Source organism: Cynocephalus volans, chromosome 5, assembly GCF_027409185.1.
Source record: "Cynocephalus volans isolate mCynVol1 chromosome 5, mCynVol1.pri, whole genome shotgun sequence".
NCBI classification, from domain to species: domain Eukaryota; kingdom Metazoa; phylum Chordata; class Mammalia; order Dermoptera; family Cynocephalidae; genus Cynocephalus; species Cynocephalus volans.
This window is the reverse complement of record NC_084464.1, coordinates 92,806,631-92,832,802: the sequence shown is the minus strand read 5'-3', so window position 1 is coordinate 92,832,802 and position 26,172 is coordinate 92,806,631. Positions and strand designations below refer to the sequence as shown.

The 26,172-nt window shown below is 37.9% G+C and overlaps 1 protein-coding gene and 1 non-coding gene across 7 annotated transcripts in view; one reads left to right on the top strand and one right to left on the bottom strand.

Moving 5' to 3' along the window:
* The first annotated feature begins 367 nt into the window (after positions 1–367).
* The window catches only part of RNGTT (RNA guanylyltransferase and 5'-phosphatase), a 303,195-nt gene continuing 277,390 nt past the window's right edge, over positions 368–26,172 (top strand). For all 6 annotated transcript variants that reach the window (XM_063096565.1, XM_063096564.1, XM_063096563.1 and 3 more), the window contains exons 1-4: positions 368–625; positions 8,270–8,379; positions 13,179–13,282; positions 13,487–13,575. In XM_063096565.1, the coding sequence (XP_062952635.1) occupies positions 562–625; positions 8,270–8,379; positions 13,179–13,282; positions 13,487–13,575 (367 nt within the window). In that variant the 5' untranslated portion in view covers positions 368–561. The remainder of the gene's footprint in view (positions 626–8,269; positions 8,380–13,178; positions 13,283–13,486; positions 13,576–26,172) is intronic.
* On the bottom strand, positions 20,451–20,549 carry LOC134379389 (small nucleolar RNA SNORA76). The gene has a single exon (XR_010023787.1). It is a non-coding gene; the product is annotated as a small nucleolar RNA SNORA76 (small nucleolar RNA).

The following is a 26,172-nucleotide window of genomic DNA, read 5'->3' as shown; positions in this document are numbered from 1 at the left end:
AAGCCTGAGCTGTGATAGCGGTGGGAAGGCCCCTTTCATCAGTAAAACAGATGCCTTTATGAAAGCGCGTGGAAAGAGGATTGACTTCCTCCCATTCTTTTCAGTTTCTCTCAGTTGTATAGATGGGAAAAGAAAATATCCGTCTCCCAGCCACGTCTGGTAAGAGGGCAGTTGCGCACGCGCAGAGGCGAACTAGGCGCGCGCCGGAATTTCGGCGGGGCGGGAGGAGGGAAGACCCGCCCCTCTCATTCGCCTTGGCCTTAACTCCTAGCTATCCCTCTGCCAAGCTTCCTTTTCTTCCCCTCTGACCTCGGAGAGAAGGGGGCGGGGCCTTAGGGGGCGGAAATCGCGGTGCATTGTGGGCTCTCTAGAGCTGAGGAGTTGATCCTGAATGAAAGTGGCGCGCCGCCCCTGACGTTACCCGGATAGGAGCGGCTGGGACTGGTATCCCGGCCGGGATTCGGGTGCTGTGCACCTCCGGTGAGGACTGGACCGCGAAGAGGCTGCGGCAGAGGTGCTGCGAGCGTTGGCTGTAAGCGCGGTTCTGCGCGACGCCGAGACATGGCTCACAACAAGATCCCGCCGCGGTGGCTAAACTGTCCGCGGCGCGGCCAGCCGGTGGCAGGTAAACTGGGCGGAGGGGGTGTTCGAATCCCCGCACTCCGACGGGCCCCGGGGTGGGCAGACTGAGGAGAGCAGCTTTCGGTGATTCCGTGCCCGTTAGTGGTATTTCAGGACCGAGATGTGCTCGGTCGGATGAAGCTTTGTGGATGAATGTTCGGGAACATGGACGGGAGGGGGTGGGTCGGCGGATTGGGGGCACTTGTCACTATGCCTCTAAGGCTAAGTATTGCAAACGGGAAGCTAGGAGGTTTGTGTGACAGGAGCTAAGACCCAGGAATACGGTGGGCAGTACTTTGAAGCTTAGTTAGAAGTTTGTGAACCTTTTAGGGTTCAGCCTTTCTCTCGGAAGAAGCGGGGAGTATCGGTCTTGAGATGGAGGGCTAAGGAGAGGAGGGGCGGTTTTCAGCGGTGAAATGGGTCGACACCGAGACTGGGAATCTGGAGGATTTTTGTTTTTGATTTTTAAATGACTTTTATTGTGGATTTTTCATCTTTATTGAGTTTGACATAAAGTAGACTTTGACATGTACAGTTTGATAAATTTTGTCTACACACACATGTTTGTATCCTAGTAGACACCCATGAAACCATCCCCCCTCAGGTTTCCTCCTGACCCTTGTAATCTCTCCCTCAGGCAACCTCTGATGTGCTTTCTGTTGCTATAGGTCAGTTTGCATTTTCTAAAAATTTTTTAATAAATGGAAACATACAGTATGTACTCTTTTTGGGGATGTGTGTATCTGGCTTCTTAGCACAGTTATTTTGAGACTCATCAAGATTGTTGCACGTATCAGTAGTTAATACCTTTTTATTGCTGAGTAGTTTCCCATTGTTATGGGTACACCACAATTTGTTTATCCATTCATCTATTGACGATCGTTTGAGTTGTTTCCAGTTTTTGGCTATTACAAATAACCTGCTATGAACATGCATGTACAGTTCTTTGTATGGACATACGCTTTCATTTCTCTGTGTAAAATCTCTAGGAGAGGAATGGCTGGATCGATCACATGGTAGATGTATGTTTAACTTTCAAGAAACAGCCAACCACTTTTCCAAAGTGGTGACATTTTACATTCCCACCATCATTGTATGAGTTCCGTTTGCTCCACATCCTCTCCAACACTTGGTATGATCAGTCTTTTTAATTTTAGCCCTTATAATAGACGTGTAGTAATATCTTATTTTGGTTTGATGTTGAGCATCTTTTCATGTGCTTCTTGGCTATTCATATACCTTCTTTTGTGAAGTGTCCAAATCTTTTGCTGATTTTTAAATTGGGTTTGAGTTGTTAGAGTTCTTTATATATTGTAAATACAAGTCCTTTGAATATATGCTTTTGTAAATCTTTTCTCCAGTCTATGGCTTGTCTTCATTCTTTTAAAAGTTTTCTTTTCAAGAGTGAAAGTTTTAAATTTTAACTAACTTCAGTTTATTGCTTTTTTTTAGAAGATAGTTTTAAAACAAAAATTAAAGGATTTTCTAGTCAGCTGTGAATAGTTACTAATTATGTACATATTTACAGTATGTCTGCCTAATAATTTAAAATTATCAGAAGAGGAGATTCTGTAGTCACTTTTGGTTCAGGTTTTCTGATTTTTCTAGTTTGTCAGCTTCTCTTCACATTTTATATAAAAATCTCCAGTTAATAAAGCCATATAAACAATGGATAAAAGTGATAATGAAAGATAATCTAAGCAACTCTTAGTGTGAGGGAATCTTTTCTTTAAGAACAATGAAGTTTTCTTTATGTTCTAAACATTTTTATATACATTTTCAGTTGTAATCAAAATAATTTTACTTGATAATCATTGTACTTTCTTCTTTGAACAAATTGATCACAGTTCTTTACATTTTTCTTTATAGGTCTTACTCTTCAGCCATTTTGATTTTGTTTTCTGTACCATCTCTAACTTAATATATAATCCTTTCTTACATGTGGATTTCTCTATGGAGTTATGAAGAAACCCTTAAACCTAGATGTCTGGCTTCTTTTCTAGCCTGGAGCATGTTTCCTGGATCCCTGAGTTCAGTTTATCTGCTACGCTGATTTGTGAGGAAAACAAAATCATACAGAAGTTCTTATCAAAGTGAACATTTTTTAATTTGGAAATTAGAAAAACAGTTTAAAAATCAGAACTTTTTAAAAATCAGAATTTTAATATAAGATCTGCAAGATGGCACAGACAAATACCAGAATACTGACTTATTGCTAGATGAATGGGACAAATGTGGCACTAACTGAGGGTAGATAGCAGCAAGAGAGGTGCTAAGCTCCAGGCAGCTTTATACCTCTCTGAGAAATGGAGTTGTGTGCTTTTTTTCCCCTGCACTCTGCTGGGAACTAGGAGAGCCAGGAATAAAATGTTTTTCCTTTTTCTTCTGTTGGAATATTTTGGCCCCCAAAAGCTAGACTTAATTATTGTGATTGAGTCACTAAGCTTACCTATCTCATTAACTGTGGTCCCTGAACAGAAAACCCCAGGCCTCCTGAGAACCAAACTGGGTCTTTGCTAGTAATCAGTACTGCTTTGTCTTGTGATGCTTATTAGAAAGGAAAGTGAATATAATATAGAATTCTTGATAAGTTTCTCTGAATTTCCCTTTAAATTCTGTCTCTGTCCTAGAAGTGTTCATGCTATATTACATATTTTAGAAATGCAGGATTAGCAGTGTTTTATAGTAGCAGGGCTTTAGTGAGAAATAAGGAATCATACACATTCCCATTTCCTACTTTTGTTTTCTTCCCGTATTTTTTTTCTGATTATAAAAGTAATCCATGCTTATTATATAATTCCTTCGATATTTGTATGTTGAGGAAAATGTGTTATGGCTCCTCAAATTTTTTTTTATCTTAAACATTAGGATGCATTTTACTAGTATTAGAAGTTCATAATTTTCCTGAAAATAGTACTAATTGTATGTAATCTGTTACCCTCTAAAGTCACCTTCTCTAATTAGACTAGACTTGCAATGAGAGGGAGCTCCTGGAGATAGGGCCAGCTTTATTTCTAAAGAATTCTTTTTTTCTTCTGAGTGATAGATTTCAGGTGAACACTTTGATGGAAACAAATTTCTCATTTCTTAAAGGTATGTCACTTAACATAAAATTATATCTTGCCTACTATATGTAAAGAACTTACTAGAGGCGGTGGCTGGTTAGCTCACTTGGTTGGAGTGCGGTGCTGATAACACCAAAGTCAAGAGTTCTGATCCCCTTACTAGCTAGCTGCCAAAAACCCCCAAAACAGAAAACTACTTACTAGGAACTGTGGGAATATAAATATCAGACACTTGGGCTAGCCGGTTACTCAGTCAGAGTGTGGTGTTGTAACACCAAGGTCAAGGGTTCAGATCCTCATATGGCTAGCGACCCAAAAAAAAAAAAAAAAAAAAAAGACACAGTCTTGGCATAGTGACTTTGAAGTCATTTTACTTAGCAAATATTTGAGTGTCTACTTTGTGCTAGTCCTTGGGGCTAGGGAGATGACTAAGATATAATACCTAACCTTAAAAAGCATGTAGTTTCATGGGAGTAGCAAACCATCAATTTTATTTTTTATTTTTAAAACCTATTCATCTATTTTCTTTTCTTTTCTTTTTTTTTGGCAGTGGGCCCATATAGGGATCTGAACCCATGACCTTGGTGTTATAAGGCTGAGCTCTAACCGACTGAGCTAATCATCCAGCCCTGCAAACTGTCAACTTTAAACAGTTTTGTTTTAACAAATGTAGTAATGAGTCTATTATAGAATATGATAGGATATTATTAGGTAATAAACCTAATTCTTTGCTTGAGGTTGGGGAAGAAAAGAGGCAGAGCAGGAATGAGTGATCGCTCAAGGAGTTTTATGGCCAGCCTTGGTAGTGGAACAGCTCAGTCCTGCCCATACCCCCTTGCCAGGATTCAGTCACATGGCCCTTACCCAACTACAGGAGAAGCTGAGAAATGTAGTCTTTCTATGTGCCCTAAAAAAGAAGAAGATGAGTGGAATTTGGTCAACAGATACCATCATTTCTACCATGGCGGTGGATAAGATCTTTCAAGCAGAGAATTGTAGAGAGAGTAGAGGAAAAGCCCAGGATGAAACTCAGGAATCTGGCATTTATAAGTTGCGTAGAAGATAAAAGAGAGAACAAAGAGTTGAGGAAGAATAGCTAGAAATTGGGGGTAGGGTTATGTGGGTGGTAGAAACTACAAGAATCTAGTGTCAGGGAAGACGAGAGTTTTTCAAGAGGGAAGGAGTTGTCAGATACATGAAGTACTGCTGAGATATTAAGATACTAGAAAAGTTGGTAACAAGTTGGAAGTTGGTAACAAGTTGGTGACGGTGACAAGTATTTTCAGTGAAAATGTGGGGTTAGAAGCCAGATGGGAATGTATTGAAAACTTACTTGGCTGCAAGTCTCTTAGAGAATTGTAATGGATTGCTGAGGGGGCATGGCTTTGAGACCTACCTAAGAGTCTAATTCCCACCCTTCGGGTAGGGATAGAGTGGCCAAAAGTTTCAGTGGCTACATAAGGTATGATCAGAAGTGACTTGAGAGTGGCCACCTGACCTGAAGAGAAGGCTGGGGTTGAAACATGGAAAATGTAGGATAACCTTCATTGACACATCTGCCAAGGCTATGGATGGACTTTAGTCAGCAGATGCTGCTGGGATGGAAGGTAACAATGTCCAAAGACCAGGTGCAATGTGTTCAGTTTGCTAGAAGCCAGAGAGGAAAAAAGATGGTGTACAAAAAAGCAGTTGTATCCCTCCTTGATGCCAGGGTCTCTATCTTCCAGGAATATAATCACCTCTAGGTGGAGGGGATCAGAAGGGGAAGTGGGGGAGGAGAATTCTGATTTGACTGTAGGCTATCTTGAATGGGAGCTCAAAACCTAAATTATGTACAGTCATAGAGAAGCAAAGTCATTACATTTTTGTCCACACATGTACACATAAGTGAACTGGAGGTGAGGAAGTAAAGATAGAAGCATGTGTATTAAACTTTTAAAAAATGTTTGGCTATGAAGAGGAGTAAAAATGAAGCATAAGTTGGAGGCTGATAAAGGAGAGTTTAGGGCTTGTTTAAATGCTGATGGGAACGAACCAGCATATGTCCAAGATGCTTAAGATGTTTGAGGGTAGGGTAGGAAGGAAGATTTGGTTGATGGTTTTTGAAAAGCACCATCTGGATTCTGCAAGGGAATTCAGAGCAGAAGGAAAGAATTGGCTTTTAATGGGAAGAAGAGGATGAGCTCAGGTACAGAAAGGTTTATAGTTTAATTGCAAAGAGAAGCTAGTTTCTGCCTGATGGTTGAGAGGCGCTGTTGAATAGCAGTTAAATGCATGGATTCTAGATCTATGTATATTGGTTTGAACCACTGTTCTACCATGTACTAGCCCTGTGACATCTGGCAAGTTACTTTGTGGGGATAATAACAGTACTTATTGTTAGGAGTAAATGAACTAATTATTTAAAATATTTTAAACATGGCTGGCATGTGCATGTGGTAAACATTATATGAATTTAGTTTTTTTTTATTATGACTTCTGTTCTTTTCAGTGAGGTATAATGTAAGGTGTCAGTTGAAAAGAGGGTGTGGAAGGTTGGTATATTTTAGGAATGAAAAGATATGAAACAGTTATTTGTCACAGAGGATAGTTAGTGGTATGGGGTAGGATTGCCTTTGAGATTGGTGTTTATGATTTATAGTGTCACCCATTTGCTGTGCTGTGAGGTTTTTCGCTAGGAGCCCTCAGCTACATTGGTGTACGCACAAAGTAGTCAGGTGTTTGGGTTCATTGAGGTTTAGATTTTTCTCAGGCTAGTGTGATTGAGTAATGGGGGTGGAGCAAGGAAGTTAAGGGAATTTACTGGGGACTGATAATGATGATCACCTATATAAGAAGCAAAGTGAAGCCTGAAGGAGCTGATGGAAACGGGGTTGGACCTCTGAGACAACAGTGACAAGGAGAGAAGTTCTAATGGGATGAATCTTCTTACATATCATATTTACTTATTTATTATGTTTTTTGTTTATAGTCTATCTTTGCTCAATAGAATGTAAGCTCTATGAGGGCAGGTTTTTTTTTTTTCCCTGTTTGTTTTTTCCTTTTCATTATTGTATTCCATGTACCTAGAACAATGCCTGGAATGTAGTAGGTACTCATTAAATATCTGTTAAGTAAACCAAATAAAGTATAATAATCTAGGTAAGTTGATGGTGGAGGTGTTAAGAAATGGTGAGATTCTTATTTTAATTCGAAGGTAGATCTGACAGGATATGCTCATGGATTGGATATGGAGGGTGAGAGAAAGAGAGGAGTCAAGAATAACTCCAAAGGTTTTGACCTGAGCTACTAAAAGAATGGTGTTACTAATTGCTGAGATGGGGAGACCATGAGAGGGACAGCTTTTGGGGTTTGAGTATTGAGAGCTCACATTTGGTTATCAAATCTGAGATGTCTGTTTGACAAAGAGACTAAGTCAGGTAGGCTGTTTGATATCCGAGTCCAGAATTAAGGGAGAGGTTTGGACTGGAGATATAAATTTATAAGTCATCAGCATATTGATGGCTTTTAGAGCCATGGGACTAGATAAGACACCCAGGGAGTGGTTATATGTAGTAAAAGGGTCTAAGGGCTGAGCCCTGAGACAAAATGTAGAGGGATCAAGGAGATGATGAGTAACCAGTAAAGGAGACTTAAGGAGAGGCCAGAGTAGGAGGAAAACCTGAAGGAGGTAGTATCCTGGAAGCCAAGTGAAGAATGTGATTGATTTAAGAGCTTCCTCTTGAATAAGAAAGTGATTAGTTGTTTCATATGTTGTTGAGAGCTTAAGTAAGGTGAGTCTTGAGAGTTGACCATGGGGAGGTTATTGGTGACTTTGAATGGTTTCGTAGAAAATAAAATTTTAAAAAATGATCTTTTCATAAAATTTAGGTTAAGGCCTCTGGGCAGATTTAGTTAAGATATCACTTAGATATTATTTTAGGTAGATATTCTTGTTATTGATTTTATTATGTTTGAAAACATAAATCAGTTAATATAGGTGATTTTAAAATTGATTATACACGGTGACTTCCCCTGTGCTTAAATTGTGATTCAGAAAAAAAGATAAAAAAAAGCCAGTGTTTCTTGCTGAAATTGTAATCACTGATAGTTGTGTGGAGAGTGATTTTGGTTAGTATCCTCTCAGCATGATAGCATATCCTAGTGTGATCTTTGTCCTGAGATGGAGGATATGGTTCATAAGATGGAGAAAGTTCCAACTCATATTAAAAACTTTGTAATCAGGAATTTTAAACAATCAATTTATTTATTTCATTATCATTTTTCTAATACCATATCTTTAAAAGTGTAAAGTCAATAACTTCTCAGTGTAGTATTAAGAGGTTGCATTCACTGGTAATTTTTCTTTTGCTGTTATGTTTGATTGTTCATTTCTGGAATTTACTTTGTCCTTAAAAGTTTCAAGGCAGCACCTTTTAAAAAATATAATTTAGATTGAGAGTACTTTATGAACAGTTGAGTTTACAGATAATTTTTCCATTTAAAATATTTTAAGAAGGTGATTTTGAGAATTGCTAATTATAAGGTTTTAACCTGGAACATTTTCTTTAATGAAAATTATTACCTATCTTAATGTTGTTTAGGAAGATTCTTACCTCTGAAGACAATGTTAGGACCAAGATATGATAGTCAAGTTGCTGAAGAAAATCGATTCCATCCCAGTATGCTCTCAAATTATCTAAAGAGTCTAAAGGTAAGAAGCAAAACTTTTTTGCTACTGACTTAATGTACTTTATCCTTCTTCTGTTCTTAGGTGGCTTTTTAAAAAAGCTTCATATTTTGAAATAATTAGCAGACTCAGAGGAAGTTGCAAAAATTGTACATAGAAATCTGTGAACCTTTTTCCCAGTGGTGACATGTTATATTATTATACAATATCAAAAGCAGGAAGGTTACATTGGTATAGTATTGTTGTCTAGACTGCAGACCTTATTTAATTTTTATGTTTTTATATACACTCGTGTGTGTATTTGTGTGTGTGTGTGTGTGTGTGTGTGTGTGTATGTTAATAGTTCTGTGCAGTTTGATCCCATGTATAAATTCGTGGTGGTAGTTACAGAACTGTTCCATCTCCATAAAGGAACTCCTGCATGCTGCCTCTTTATAGTCAGATCTTCTCCCCACTCCCATTTCTATACTCTGGCAGCTGCTAATCTGTTCTCCATTTCTGTAGTTTTGTTGTTTCATAAATGGAATAGAATAGTATGTGACCTTTTGGGATTGGCTTTTTCGGTAAGCATAATGCCCTTGAGGACTGTCCAGATCTTTGTGTGTATCAACAAAATGTTCCTTCCTTTTTATTGCTGAATAATATTAAATTGTGTGGACGTATCAGAGTTTGTTTAACCATTCTCCCATTGAAGGACCTTTGGGTTGTTTCCAGTTATGGAGCATTGTGAGTAAAGCTGCTGTGAATGTTCATGTTTAGATTTTTGTGTGAACATAAGTTTTCATTTTTCTGGGATAATGCCCAAGAATATGATTGCTGGGTCATGTAGTAATTGCATGTTTAGTTCTATGAGAAACTGCCCATTTTCCAGAGGGGCTGTACCATTTTATATGCCTGTCAGGTAGCTTTACAAGAGTAAGTGAAACTTTGTGATTTTCTTTTTTTTTTTTTACATTTTTTTGACATAATACCAGTTGTATCAGTTTCCTAGGGCTACCATGACAAATTACCACAAACTGGGTGGCTTAAAACAACAGACATTTTTATTCTCTCACAGTTCTGGAGGCTAGAAGTCCGAAATCAAGGTGTTGGCAAGGTTGGTTCCTTTTGGAGTCTTGAAGATGAATGGTTTCCATGCCTCTCTCCTAACTTCTGGGATTGCCTGCAATCCTTGGTGTTCCTTGGCTTGCAGCTCCATGGTCACATGACGTTCTCCCTGTGTATATCTGTGTTCATATTTCCCTCTTCTTATAAAGTCCTTTTATTAGAGCCCATGCTAATCCAGTATGACCGTATCTTAACATGAGTACATTTACAAAGACCCTATTTCCAAGTAAGGCCACATTCACATGTACTGGGAGTTAGGACTTGAATGCATCTTTCTGTGAGACATAATTCAACCCACAACACCAATCTTTGTTACTATTTTATGCTCTTGGTATACCTTGTATGCTGTATTAGTACATTGAACGAATATTAGCCCCCATAATGTGCAAGACATATCATGGGATAGAAAAATAGGCACTTAGATTTTGAAAACTTGTTATTCATCCCTTTTCTCAATGTAGTTTTGAGTTGTTTATGTCTTTTATTTTAGCTTCCTTATAAACTTTAAATATTTATTTTCATTGTCAATAACACATTGAAAATCATACCTAACATTTATAGAGTGTTAAATATTTCCTAGCCAATGTGCTAAGACTTTGGACTTAGTAGCCAGTTAGCCTGGGTTTGAATCCCAGTTTGCCATTTACGGCTTTCTGGACAAGTTACATAATCTCTTCGTGTTTCAGTTTCCATATTAAAAAAAAAAAAAAATCAGTGCATGTAAAGCATGTAGAACAGTGCTTGGCACAAAGTAAGGGCTTCATTTAAATCTTCCAACAGCTCTATTAGCTCTTCTAATCCGTGAATCTTACTTCACGGATTGCGCTTATATATTATGAAAAATAGGTATGTATATGTAATATGTGTGTGTGTATATATGTGCATATACACAGGCATGTTCACATAAACACATTGGCCGTACAAACTCATGACACACACATTTGTACATATACATATATGTGTATGGGGCTCGGGGCAGTTAAGTAAACTATAGTTTGTTTTCTTGGCTAAAATATTCCTATGTATTTAGAAAATCCACATTTTCCTGCTTACTGCCACTTTTCATCTGCTCCTTATTTTGGACCTGGAGACAAGCAACATGGGTTCTAACCCTAGGTCGCTGAGAAACTGTATTATGGTATTTAAATCTTTGTGGCAGTATATAGTCTCTGAAGAAATTAGTAGAGCACATTTTGACAACTAGTTATATTTTGGAAGTTTATATTTTTGTCTCTTTCATTGTTTGTGAAATTTAAATTTTTTAAATTTTTTCCCCCGTCACAATGGAGTCTAATCATTATGTAGACCAGTCTCCTTTAGGCAAATCCAACAATAGGTACTCAATAAAAGCAACTACAAAAGAGAGAAAGATAATGATTGAAAAAGTGCATATCATTTCTCTTGTCATTCTTTCCAGAGAGTATATGCTTCAAAATGAGGAGGAAGATGTGTGAGTTAACTGTTCCTTTGTTTGGGCTTAGTTCGATGTGCATTACTTAGCGAAGCTATCTTGCCAGGCTGAATGCGATTCCGGATTTTAAAGATTTTTTTACACCACAAGGCCCCTGAACACAAGCCAACTATTTCAATTAGTGCTCAGCAGATGAAATAATGGCTTGTGTTCCAACCCAGGAAGAAAAACGGCTGTGATGGACTTGAGAAATGGGATTAAGTCTCTAATAAGAGGCACAAATATGGCTATGCATACTGTTCTTTATTGATATTTAAGGAATTTATAAAGGAGTTTTGACTGTACATGCTTTTTTTTTTTTTTTTTTTACCATATATACTTGTTTTAGAATATAACTGCCTAAGTTGTGATTCTACTCTAATGATTTTTATTTTTTAAGTTTAAAACGACAGTATATCTACTTGTTTCAAAATCTAGAAGTTTATCTTTTTCGTGACCGGCACTCAGCCAGTGAGTGCACCGGCCATTCCTATATAGGATCCGAACCCGCAGCGGGAGCGTCGCTGTGCTCCCAGCGCCGCACTCTCCCGAATGCGCCACGGGCTCGGCCCAAAATCTAAAAGTTTAAAAAGCTGAGATTGTGAAAAGTCTCTTTCTTACTTTTGCCCTCTGTCTGCCTCGTCTCACACCACATCCTCCATAGCTTCCACTATTTCTAGATTTTTATATATCTTTCCAGAATTTCTTTATCACATGTATAAGCAACAAAAATATAGATTACTTTTTTCTCCCCTTTACACTCAAGTAAACACATAATACATACTGGTCTGAACCTGCTTTTTTTACTTAATAGTATATTGTGAAGATCTTCATATGTTAGTACACAAATAACTTACTTATTCTTTTTTTTACAGCTTCGTAGTACACCATTCAAATGCAGCATATACCACAATTTATTTAACTGGTCCCCGATTTACCAGGATGATTCCTTCATTGGAATATGTTTGTGCTGGCATTTTGTGAGGTTTACCAATACTGGGTGATTTTTACTATTTTTGTGCATCTTCGTTGCCTTTCCTCCCTTACATTACTTCTACTTCCGTGTAATCTGCCTGGTCGTCTCTTAGCTCTTGTGCAGGTAAGAGATAGGTCTACCACTTCAGGGTAATAAGCTGGAGGAAATGTATTTTTGTTGGCATTTTCTAAAATCTGTCATCCTCGGGTTTGCTTCTCTTTTCTTCCTTCCCACATAGCTTCTGCAGTGCTCCTAATTTCTTTTGGCAGAACTTAAACATTTTTTTATCTATGTGTGAATTCTATATGCTTTTAGTTTCACTGAAAATGAGGTTTTTTTTTTTTTCATCATTTACCTTGTTTTTGCATGATATCCAGGAAGAGAAGAGGAAATTGCTGTCTCATACTGCCGTCTTCTTACTAAGAGTCTCGCTTCAAAAAAAAAAAAAAAAAAAAAAAAGAGTCTCGCTTCATTTCTTCTGGCCAGCTGCCAAAACTCAAAAAGACTTGTTAGATGAATGAACAAAATAACTAACCACCTAGTTAAAAATCAATCTATGAATCTGTGAAGGAGTGATTCAGTGGATCAATTAATTAATTAGACCAGGGGACACAGGCAGAAAAGAGTCTCTTTATTTTTAACCTTCTTTTTAACGAGTATAAATTTAGGCTTTAGTGTATTTTCAGAAAATAGAAAGGTTATTAATCAAATGGAAAGGGATATATTATATGTGTCTGTTTGTATATATGTATATATATTTATGGCATAAAAGGCTTGTCTCATCTCCTAAGCCTAGGATATAGGGTGCTGCTGGTAATAGATCTAACAGAGTGATTGGTGTGTGGCTGCTTGGAATGCTGGGGTGATGTGTGCCTGGAGCTTGAGCTGTGGTATATTTCAAGTAGATGCTATCTCTGTTCCAGCTTCTAGTCTAATAAATCATAGGTGCAGAGGTAGATGCAGAAAACTACAGTTTGGTAGTGTTTTCATTTTTGGGTAGATTTTTGTGATTTGGTAGTGGAGTCTGTTTTGCTTATGTTCCTATTCTTCAATAGTTTGGTGGTTAAGTTATTTCATTGAGTGGCTGCTAAGTCCTAGTGTCTTGAATAAGGCTTGGATAAGTGGTATTTCCATTGTTGATCGTTCATTGGCAGAGTGTACATAAAATCTCTCTCAATATAGATGGATGAAATGTAGTATTGCTATTTAGTCAACTTCTTTTGGAATAAATTCAGTTACTGGCAAGTCTGCCCTTTTTTCTTTCTTCCTTTCTATTTTTTTTTTTTTAAGGTTAAAATGGGCTTGTTGGTGGACCTGACAAATACTTCAAGGTTCTATGATAGAAATGACATAGAAAAAGAAGGAATCAAATATATAAAACTTCAGTGTAAAGGGTAAGTTTTCCTTTTTCCTTTTTTCTTTTTTTTTTTTTGGTGGCTGGCTAGTACACGGATCGAACCCTGCACCTCGGTGTTATCAGCACCACACGCTAACCAATTGAGCTAACAGGCCAGCCCATAAGACTCTTTAATACTGAAACCTTTCATTGAAATTTGTAATCTCTTCTTTTTTCAAAATTTTTTTTTCCATATTGCTAGACATGGTGAATGTCCTACAACTGAGAATACTGAGACATTTATTCGTCTGTGTGAGCGGTTTAATGAAAGAAACCCACCTGAACTTATAGGTATGTTTGGCTTTACTTTACCACTGTTGAATATTTTATTTTGCAGTTGGACTTCTGTTCTCTTTTTTCAAGTGAGTTGATAATGGAAGTTTTTTTTGGGTCTGTTTTAAATAATCACCGAGTAGTGTTTATTAAAGTAAGAGACTGACTTTTGTGAGTTATATAATAAATGTATTTTCCTAATTATTATGTTTTTCAAGATAAAGCCATAATTGCCCCATTTGAGGTATACTGTTGGAAAACTACCTTAAACACTATATATATACTTTTTATAATTTTACATTTACTGTATGTAGAATATCATTATGTATTCTTCTGAAACTTTTATTTTTCATTCAGTATTGTGTTTCTGAGAGTGATCTATGGTGATGTATGTAATTGTGGTTCGTTTTTGCTGCTTTATAGTATTCTATTATGTGGATATACTATATTCATTCCCCTGTCGATGGACAATTCTTTCAGCAAATATTTATTGATTGCTACTTTGTGCCAGGCATAGGCTCTTGGAACACATCAGTGAGGAAAACAGAAAACAAGTCCCTGCTCTTGTGGAGCTTACATTCTAGTGTGGGCTGGAGGCAGGGTGGGAGCCAGACAATAAACAATACATAAAATCAGTAAATTTTCCTAAAATGACAGTTATTTCAATGACATTTTAGTTACTTTCAGCTTTTTTTCCTTTATAAACAATGCTGCTAAGTGTAGTTTTCTAGAATTTTAAGGTTTCGTTTTAACTTTCTTTGTTTTTTCTGGTATTTATATTGGCATATGGTTTAAATTGAGGATCCAGTTTAAATGTTTTCTACATAACCAATCATTTGTTTCAGCAGTTATTAAGTAATTCTCTCTTGAGGACAAGATGACATTTAAATTGACTTCTTATATTCACTGCTTGAAAATTTTTCTTATTCATCTGTCTTTTAATTTTTTTGTAATAAGAAACTTTTTTTGTTGTCAAATCTGTTATCTTTTTTGATTTCTTCTTTATTTGATTTTAAGTAGCTAATGTTTTTCCCATTCAGAGAATTAACTGAAAAGCTGTTAGTAATAGAAAGTTCAGAGGATATGTTTGGACACCAGATAAATTAGAAAGTATCAGCAACTTTTCTGCAAACCATGAATAATTAGTTAGAAAATATAATTAGAAATGGTCTCATTAATGTTAATATTAATAATACTGACTAACATTTATTGAACATTTCCTCTCTGCTAGTCTCTGTGTAAACCGTTTCACACATATTATCTCATTTTCTTCTCATAACAATAGTATTAGGTAGATATTATTTCACTTTATTTGATGATAAGAAACTGAAGCTTGGAAAGGTTAAGTGACTTGTTCAAGGTCACTCACACAGCTAGGAAGGGCTGGAGCTTGGATTAGATCCTAAGCAATCTGAGTTGAAAGTTCAAACTCTAAACTACCTCTCTTCTAGAAGTGAAGTACAAAACACCAAGGAGTAAATTTATTAAGAAATGTAGGCAGTCTTTATGAAGAAAATATACTTAAATATTAAAATAAAGACTTGAAGAAATGGAGAGACATTACTTGTTTCCACATTAATTTCAAATTTTTAATGTAATTCCAAGCAAAGTGTCAATGAGACTTTGGCAGAATTACTATGAAGTTCATTTTTTAAAAAAGTTTATTTATTAATATTACTTTTTAAATTCTATGATGTTGCAGAGCTGTTGTGGGGGAGGGGGAAGAGGAAGGGGGAAGGAAGTAGAGTGGGAAAAGGAGGAAGGAGGAGGAGCATGGTTGAGGCCTGTGGGGACTCCCTTCATTCCTGCAGGGGAGACCAGGGGGCTTCCAGCAGTGTCTTGGTCATTACTGGGTTTGGGTGCAGATGTCAGGGGGTTGTGGCTGAAGCCCTTGCCACCCCCACTGCCCCTGCTCAGGAGCCTGGGGTGCTTCCTGTGGTGCCTCTGTGGTTGTTGCTGGGCTGGTTGCAGGTGTTGGGGGGTGTATGTGGCTGAGGCCCTCGGCCCCCACTGCCTTGGCTCCGGAGAGTCTAGGGCACTTCCTATAGTGGCTTGGTGGTTGTCACTGGGCTGGTTGTAGGTATTGTGGGGGCATGGCTCAGGCCCCCCACTGCCCTGCTCAGGAGAGCCCGGAGTGCTTCCTGCACTGATTGCAGGTGTCAGGGCGTGGCCAAGGCCCTCGGCCTCCCACCGTCCTGGCTTGGGAAAGCCAGGGGCTCTTCCTGCAGCAGCTGGGTGGTTGTTTCTGGGCTGGTTGCAGGTGTGGGGGGGCATGGATGAGGCCCTCGGCCCCCCAGTGCCCCGGCTCAGGAGAGCCTGGGGTGATTCCTGCAGCAGCTTAGTTTTCGTCACTGGACTAGTTGCAGGTGTCGGGGGCCATGGCTGTGGCCCCCATACCTCCCTCCTCCCTGACTTGGTAGCCCAGGGGAATTCTGGTTCTTCTAGTTTTTATAGGTGTTCTTTGGTGATGTGAGACCTTTACTAGTTAACCTTAAATTCTGTCTCTGGTCTGTGGGTATTTTGTTTGTTCTTCCAGTTCTGTGTTGGATTATTTGCTGTTCCTGCCACTTAAACTCTGCACTGGAACTAATTTGTTGTTCTTTGCTTACTTCTAAAATGGGGGAACTTCCTGTGGGGAGCAGTACTTGAGCCCTGTAGTTGAGCTAAATTGCTGCTTTGCTGCTGATTCCCTAGGGAAGGCTTTTTGTGCAGCTCAGGTCTTAACGGTAGACTTTATAGGTACTTCTGTCTCTCGTGAGATCCAGTACACCCGGGTTGTGTAGAAACTGGTCTGGGCCTGAGTCTTTTCAGCAAACTGCTCCTCGTGCAGTTCTATATTCCTGACCAGTCTCCACTGAGTGGGCCTGTGCTGATTGGGGGGCAGATCAGCTGTCCTTGCTGTGCCCCAGTGTTCCCTTGGTGGGTCCATCTCCCCACCATACCCACTCCAAACACTTCCCATGGGGCTGGCCCTGTGCCGGTCTCTTGCGATGACTCACTGGCCTCTGAGTGGCTCCTTTTTTTCAGTTGTGTGGCTCCTCACTCCTATGTGGGTCCATGGGAACCCTATTAGTAGTCTTCCTGCTCTGGGGGCCACCAAGGCCCTCCCCTGCCACCTCCAAGCAACTTCATCCAAAGGGCACAGCTGCGGCTTTTGCCAGCTCTTGTTCTGTGTGCTCACCAGCTCCAGCCTTGAAGCAGCTGGGATTCGAAACGGTTGAAGTGTTTCTTTGTTTTTCTCATTGTGGCTTCTGCATTCATGCACTGCGTAGGTCTCTCCTCCTCTTCTCCTGAGCTCTAGCAGCCCCAGCTTGGTTGTTGTTGCTTTTTAATAGTTGTAAATTGGTTGATTTGTGGGGGAGAGTGACGCTGGTGACCATCTTATTCCACCATCTTGACTGGAAGCCTATGAAGTTCATTTGTATTTGTAAAGTCTACTGCCTCTATTAAGTGAATAAATATTTATTGAGCACAGAAAAAACTTGTGCAATCAAGTAGGCAAGATTGTGAACAAGAAAAGTTTGAAAAACAAAAAATAATGAGGGGATTTTCATTACCAGTTATTAAAACATACGGTAAAAACAATGGAAACTATAGTAATAGTTTCCTGGTGGTAAAGGAGATATTTTTCATAACAGAAGGGAAACGTGTGATTATTCCAACAAATTGTGTTCAGACAATTAGTCAACCATATAATAAATACATTTTAGATGCATTAAATATTTAAAAAGTACCCATAAGAATAAAGGAGAAGATAGAGTCATTTAATTCTGGGGTATGGAAGAATATTTCATGTATATCACCAAAGGCAGAATGCATAAATAGGTATTGTTTTAGGGGTGCTTCTGGACTGCCTGCATAAGAATCACTTGAGGATGCTTGTTAGAAATGTATGTTTTAGGGCTCCATTCTGGACCTACATAATCAAAACCTCTGGGAATGAAGCCTAGTAATCTAGATTTTTAAAGTAAAGGTCTCAGGTGATTTTTATGCACACTTAAATCTGAGAACTGCTGTCAAAATTTAAAATGCAATGGCCATTAATGATAATAGTAACAGCAACTGTTAATGAATGCTTATTAGTTCCCAGCAAATGTGGGAAACTATAAATGAATGAATGAATGGATGGATGGATGTAGGTAATCTTCATAAAAATGCTGTGTGGTTATGTAGTGATATCTCTGTTTTACAGATAGAGAAACTGAGTCTCAGAGAAGTTAAGTGATTTGCCCATGGTTATGCATCTAATAAGTATCTGAGCCAGGTTTTTAAAGTCCTGACTTTAAAAGTTTAAAGTTCTGACTTTAAAGTCCAGATGTCTAATTAGTTGCTGTACTGGTTTCTAGATTGACCACATAAAAATGAAAACAAATTTCTGTATTATAAAACACAATGGAAAGATATTTGAGAAATTAAGGAAAATACTTGAAGCATATATGACAGAAAATTAATACTGTTGGGCTGGCTGGTTAACCCAGTTGGTTAGAGTGTGGTGCTGATAACACCTAGATCTGGGGTTTGATCCCTGTACCCGCCAGCTGCCACACACACACAAAAAAGTTAATACTCATATGTACAAAGGTATCTTATAAACCAGCAGGCCAAAGAGGCATTCTTCAATAGAAATATGGGAAACAGTGAAAAAGCAATTTATAAAAGATGAAATACGAATAGCAAAGAAACATAAAATATTTTTCATTCTCACTTGTTAACAAGAGATACAAAATATGTTGTTACTCCCATCTTCAATCAAATTGGGAAAGATTAAAAAAATTATAATGTTCATTAGTATCAAGAATTGAATAAACTGTTTGATACATTGTTAATTATAGTGTTAATTGGTATAGCCTTTTTGGAGGGACAAATTGATATTTCTCAAGATCCTTAAATGTGTTCATAACCTTTGACTCATCAAGACCACATCTAAGAACTTATTTTAAGGAATTAGAGATGGTATAAAGATTTATGTGAAAAGAATTTCATCACAGCTTCCTTGGTAAAAATGAAACAAAAACCAAAAAAACCAAAACTGGAAATAGCTTATATGTCTGATAAAAGCAGGTCATTTATATTTCACAGTATAGAACTGTTATTTAACAGAAGAACAATAGTATGGGAATATCGATGATATATAGTACTGAGTATTATATGTGTGTGTATATATAATTTACACATTCACATGGATATGTATAAAACAAATACACATACAACACATATATTTAGGTGTATGACTAGAAGATATACAGCCTAAAATAGTATTGAGGTCTTTATTTGAGAAAATAAAAACAATTCACAAAACTTTTTTCATTTGAGAAAAGCCACTGTACAAAGGGTAAATGCTAAATGTACTTGATGAATTCAAAGGTAGGCTGTCAAGAAGTCTTAAGAACTGGAATCAGATGTCATGATTTCAGAAATATTCATACTCCTGGTTTAGGAAAACAAGGTCATCCTTATTATAAATTGTGCTTTGTGTTCTTAGAAGAACTGATAGGAAAAATTTTCAAATTGAGTACTTTTCAAGTTATGAAAATTATTGAATCTGCTATAATATGTGTTATTTGCTATGTATTATTGGCAGTGATTCTGTTCATGTTGATTGAAGTGGAAACATTTGCTTTGGACCTGCCAAGTTTTGGGGCAGAGAGTGTATTGGCAATTGTTTATTGTGATAGTACTCTTAAGACAATAAGAGAAGCTGGTCTTCGAGCTGCTTGCTGATAACACCCTTTTAAACAAAAGGCACTACAGAATCAAGTTTAAGTAGTGTTAGGATCTGAAAATATTGGTTGCCTTTACAATGTTTTAATTGTTTTTTAGTTTCAGAGGACTAATTTTCATCAGCCTGGTACATATTCTTACTGAAGTAAACTTGTGACATTCGTGATGTGGCATAAGTTACACTCAGGTTTATTTTCAAAGCTATCCTAGTTTAAAAAAAAAAAAATCTTTAAATTAGCTGATATAATTATTAATTCATCAATTACAATTGATAATTGACTTAATTATCCATTGATAATTGGTGTGGGTGTGGGATAATACTGTAGGCTTGGTAGAAATTTAAGGTTCTTGAAACACACAGAAGCCTGAAACCTGTTATAATCTTTAGTGAGAACTACAGCTGTACTGTCCCTTATCTGATGTTTCCAATTTCTGCCAGGTGTTAGACCCTCTGGGATGGTACCCCCTAATTTTTTTTATTATGGAAATTTTGAAACATACCAAAAATAGTAAGAATATTAAAATGAAACCCCATGTATCATCATCCAGCTTCAGTATCATTTTGCTGATTTTTTTCATCTTTTCACTTAACTTTTTTTAGGGAGTATTTAATTTATTTATTATTATTTTTTATTGAAAAATAATTCATTATATATATTTGTGGGGTACAGAGTTGACTACCAATACTTGTGTACAATATATATTGATCAAATCAGGATAATTAGAATATTCATTACAAAACATAATCATTCTTTGTGTTTTTGAGGATATTTTAAAGCAAATCACAGGCATCATGTTATTTCTCTAAAAATGTTTCTGCATGTATCTCTAAAAATATTTCTGTATGTATCCTATTTGGTTTTTATATAATTACCATGCAATTATTATACCCAAAGAAAAGTTATTAATTCTTTTTATTTTATTTTTTTATTTTTTGGTGATTGGTCACTACAGGGATCAAACTCAGGAGTAGCACTATACTCTAACCAACTGAGCTAACTGGCCAGCCCAATAATTACAAATTCTTTTTTCTTTTCTTTTTTTTTTTTTTTGCAGCTAGCCAGTATGGAGATCTGTAGTTATAAATTCTTGATGTCATCTAAAACCTAGGCCATTTTTAGATTTCCTCAATTATCTTAAAACTATCTTTTAGATTAATTAATTTTTTGCCACCGTGTTGCTCATGGTCAAAAGGGTTGCCTGAGGGGGGCAGGTGGCCCTAGTTATGAGCAAGCAAGTCCTCTGGCACTGCAGCCTGACCTAAAAGGTACCTTTTTAAAGTTAGTTTTTAAAACCAGGATCCAGCAATATCCACATATTGCATTTTGTTTTCATGTCTCTTAAGACTCTCTGATTTTCTCTCTCTGTTTTTTTAATATCATCAACTTGTTGGAGAAACTGGGTCATTGTCCTGTAAAGTATTCCACGTTCTGGATTTATCTGATTTCTTCCTCATGGTATAAATTAATTTGTTCCTTTATCTCCTGTATGTCCTGTAAATTGGTAGTTAAATCTAAAGACATAATTAGGTTTATGAGCTTTAGGGTTTTAGACAGGAATATTTCATAGTTGGTACTGTGTACTTACTTTCACACCATATCAGGAAGAACATTGTGTCTGGTTGTTCCACTTTTAGAGGTGCTAAGATGAATAAGTGGGTTCCTCTGGTGGCAGCTTGGTTTCCTCTGTTGTGAAGTTCTCCATCTGTCTTTCACCTATTGATTTTAGTGCCATTGATGACTGTTGCCTAGATCCAATATTTCATTAGGGGTTGCAGTGTGGTGATTTTTTGAATTCTTTAATTTGTTCATGTATTAGCTGGGATTCTTCTTTGGTAAAGAGATCTTTCTTCTCAACAATTTGATTATCTTGAAATGCAGTATGTACTAGAAAAGCAAGTTAAATATTTGATTCTTTCTTTTTATTTCTCAATTTTTAGAGTAACGAGTTGGTATCAGCATTCTCCAGTGGTGACTGATTAATTTTATTTGTGGAGTGAACTCATGAATTTTTGTGTAGTTGATGTGTTAAATCGGTTGCAGGTAGTATTTATTCTGATGTCCAGATTTCTCCATCCTAGACCAATGGGAGCCTCTTCAAGTTGGTTTTGGTATCCTGTTGATATCACCCCATCAGCCTTTGATGGTTCTCTTGCTTTCTGGCAAAAGATGTTTTCCAGTCTTGGAATCAGTTATTTCTCCAAAGAGCCTTGTTCCTTTTCGTGGAAAATAGTATTTAAAGGTAATCTGGGTGTTAGAAGACATCCTATATTGCTAGTTTCAACACTAACATTTCTGTAGTTAAACATATAAATATTAATTCACACTAAGTGGGGAAAAAGAACTCTAAATGTTGCATCAATTCAGGTCAAGTTTTGTTCCTAAATGATTTACCAAAAATTTTTATATTTTTTCAGAGCTTGTTTGAAATTATAATTACAAATAAAATATTGTAGAGCTGGTTTGCATTTGTTTGCATCTATACAAATAAACTGTTTTGAGAGTAAGAATTTTGTGGACTGGAGAAATTTAAATATCAATTTTGTGAACTTCTGGTCAAGATGGCGGAATAGACGTCCCTAGTGTCACTTTCTCCCACAAATCAACCGATTTACAACTATAAAAACATAACATCAAGTGCATACTGAATGGGGAGACGTCCAGCAGAGGAAGCAGAAGCTCTGTGGAGACCACATGCCCTGCAGGGCCGCTGTCGCAGCAGATAGGCTTCACTACTGCCACCTGGCTCCATTCCCAGCCCAGCCCAGTGTGCACAGAGTGGGGAGAAGTCCGGCAGGGGAGGCAGAGGCTCCGTAGAAACCACACACCCTGTGGGGCTGCCACTGCGTGATCCAGGAGGTAGGCTTCACCGCAGGCACCCGGCTCCATTCCCAGCCCGGCCTAGTGTGCACGGAGCAGGGTGACATCCGGCAGGGGAGGCGGGAACTCCGCGGGGACCACACTGCCGCCGAGCAATCCAGCAGCCTGGCCCAGTGCGTGTAGAGCGGGGAGACATCCAGCAGGGGAGGCAGAGGCTCCTCAGAGACCATACACCCTGTGGGGGGGTCGCCGCCACACGATCTAGCAAAAGGTAGGCTTCACCACTGCCACCCGGCTCCATCCTAAGCCTGGCCCAGCGTGCACAGAGCAGGGAGACATCCAGCAGGGGAAGGGGAAGCTCCACAGAGACCACACGCTCTGTGGTGCCTCCACGCATCCCAGCAGCCCAGCCCAGTACGCGTGGAACAGGGAGACGTCCAGCACGGGAGATGGAAGCTCAGCAGAGACCACACACCCTGCGGTACCGCCCCGTGACCCAGCAGCCCGGCCGAGTCCAAGCTGACCAGAGAGGTGGCTTCCCAGAGAGGCCAAGACCCAAGGCAACTACACACGCAGGGCACTAGTGGTCAACTGAGCAGTCACTGAGGTAGCCATACCAAATTGGCAACCCCAGCAACATCTTAGTCAGACAATAGTGTCAAACCTGTGCACTATGAAACCCCTGCCACAATGAATAAACATCAAAGAAAAGATACCAGAAATAAGAAAAATCAAGAAAGTACACCAACAAAGGGTAATAACTCTGAAGCTCTAGATCCTATAGAACAAGAAGCCCTTGAAATGACTGACAAGTAATTTCGAGTGATAATTCTAAGGAAACTGAATGAGATACAAGAAAACTCAGCTAGACATCATGATGAAATGAGGAAAAGTATACAGGACCTGAAAGAAGAAATGTACAAGGAAATCAATGTCCTGAAAAAAAATGTAGCAGAACTTGCCAAACTGAAGAATTTATTCAGCGAAATAAAAAACACAATGGAGAGTTTAACCAGCAGGCTTGAGGAAGTTGAAGAGAGAACCTCTGAACTTGAAGATGGTCTCTTTGAAATAACACAAGCAGGCAAAAAAAAAAAAAAGAAAAAAGAATCAAAGGCATTGAAGAAAATCTGAGAGAGAGATTAGACAACCTTAAGCGCTCAAATATCTGAGTCATGGGCATTCCAGAAGGGGAGGAAAAAGGAGATTGCATAGAAAACATATTCAACAAAATAGTGGCAGAAAACTTCCCAAGTATAGGAAAAATCACAGATCTTTAGATCAAGGAAGCTCAAAGATCTCCAAATGTATTCAACCCAAAAAGGCCTTCTCCAAGACATGTTATAGTCAAATTGGCAAAACTCAGAGACAAAGAGAAAATCTTAAAAGCTGCAAGAGAGAAGCGTCAAATCACCTATAAGGGAGCCCCAATCAGACTAACATCAGACTTTTCATCACAAACCCTAAAAGCCAGAAGAGAATGGGATGACATATTCAAAATACTAAAAGACAGAGATTGCCAGCCAAGAATACTCTACCCTGCAAGGCTATCCTTCCGAAATGAAGGGCATATAGTATATTTCTCAGACAAACAAAAACTGCGGGAGTTCACAACCACACGACCACCCTTACAAGAAATTCTCAAGAGAGTACTGGGTTTGGTTCCTGAAAAATAACTACCACTGCCATAAAAACCCAAGAAATATCAAAACCCACTAGTATAATAAAAATGGCATTCGTGAAGAGAAAACAAACAAACAGAAAGGCTATCTACAACCCAAGGAACCAACAAATACAGAAAACAAACAGTAAATCAGAAAGCAAGGAACAAAAGACACCTAAGACAGCCAAACAACAATCAATAAAATGCTAGGAATAAATCAACACCTTTCAATGACAACTCTTAATGTAAAAGGCTTAAATTCCCCAATCAAAAGACACAGACTGGATGACTGGATTAAAAGGGAGGACCCAACTATATGCTGCCTTCAGGAGACCCACCTCACCCTTAAAGACTCACATAGACTAAGAGTGAAAGGATGGAAAAAGATTTACCATGCAAACAGAAAAGAAAAACGAGCTGGAGTAGCTATTCTTATATCTGACAAAATAGACTTTAAACTAATTACCATAAAAAGAGGCAATGAGGGACACTATTTAATGATAAAAGGATTGATCCATCAAGAAGACATAACAGTCATAAATATATATATACGCACCCAATGCTGGAGCAGCCAGATTTATAAAACAAACTCTATTAGACCTAAAGGAGGAAATAGACACTAATACCATAATAGCAGGGGACCTGAACACCCCACTATCAATATTGAACAGATCATCTAGGCAAAGAATCAGCAGAGAAACACAAGACCTAAACAATACTCTAGGCCAATTGGACATGGCAGATATCTATAGAACATTCCATCCAACAACCTCTGAATATTCATTCTTCTCATCAGCGCAAGGATCATTCTCCAGGATAGATCACATATTAGGTCACAAATCAAATCTCAACAAATTCAAAAAGATTGGAATTATCCCATGTATTTTCTCAGACCACAATGGATTAAAATTAGAAATCAATAACAAACGAAATTCTGGAAACTATACAAACACATGTAAATTAAACAGCATTTTACTTAATGACATGTGGGTCCAAGAAGAAATCAAGCAGGAAATCAAAAAATTTATTGAAACTAATGAAAATAATGATACATCATACCAAAACCTGTGGGATACTGCAAAATCAGTACTAAGAGGGAACTTTATTGCATTACATGCTCACCTCAGAAGAATGGAAAGATGGCAAGTGAACTACCTAACACTTCACCTTAAAGAACTAGAAAAGCAAGAACAATTCAAACCTAAAGTTAGCAGATGGAAAGAAATCATTAAGATCAGAGCAGAACTGAATGAAATTGAAAACCAAAAAACAATTCAAAAGATCAATGAATCAAAAAGTTGGGTTTTTAAAAGATAAATAAAATTGACAAACCATTAGCATGGCTAACAAAAAAAAAGAAGAGAGAAGATTCAAATAACAAAAATTAGAAATGAAAAAGGTGATATTACAACTAATTCAACTGAAATACAAGGAATCATTTGAGACTTCTGTAAACAACTATACGCCAGCAAATTTGAAAATCTGGAGGAAATGGATGAATTTCTGGACACACACAAGCTCCCAAAACTGAGCAATGAAGACGTAGAAAATCTGAACAGACCAATAACAATAAAGGAGATTGAAGCTGTTATTAGAAGGCTCCCAACAAAGAAAAGCCCAGGACCAGATGGATTCACAGCAGAATTTTACCAATCATTCAAAGAGGAACTGACACCGATTCTTTACAAACTATTCCAAAAGATTGAAACAGACACAAATCTTCCAAACTCTTTCTATGAAGCAAACATCACCCTGATACCCAAACCAGGTAAAGATATAACCAAAAAAGAAAACTACAGGCCGATATCCTTGATGAATATAGATGTAAAAATCCTCACTAAAATACTAGCAAACAGAATACAGCAACACATACGTAAAATTATTCACCACAATCAAGTGGGATTCATCCCAGGGATGCAAGGTTGGTTCAGCATATGCAAATCAATAAATGTGATACACCATATTAATAAAATCAAACACAAGGCCCATATGATCATCTCTATAGATGCCGAAAAAGCATTTGATAAAATTCAACATTCATTCATGACAAAGACCCTCTATAAGTTAGGTATAGAGGGACAGTATCTCAACATAATTAAAGCCATATATGATAAACCCACTGCCAGTATCATCCTGAATGGGGAAAAGCTGAAAGCTTTTCCTTTAAGAACAGGAACCAGACAGGGATCCCCACTCTCACCACTGCTATTCAACATAATGTTGGAAGTACTAGCCAGAGCAATCAGAGAAGAGAAGGAAATAAAAGGCATCCAGATTGGAAAAGATGAAGTCAAACTGTCCCTGTTTGCAGATGACATGATCCTATATATCGAACATCCTAAAACCTCTACAAAAAACTCTTGGAGGTGATAAATGATTTCAGCACAGTAGCAGGATACAAAATCAACACAC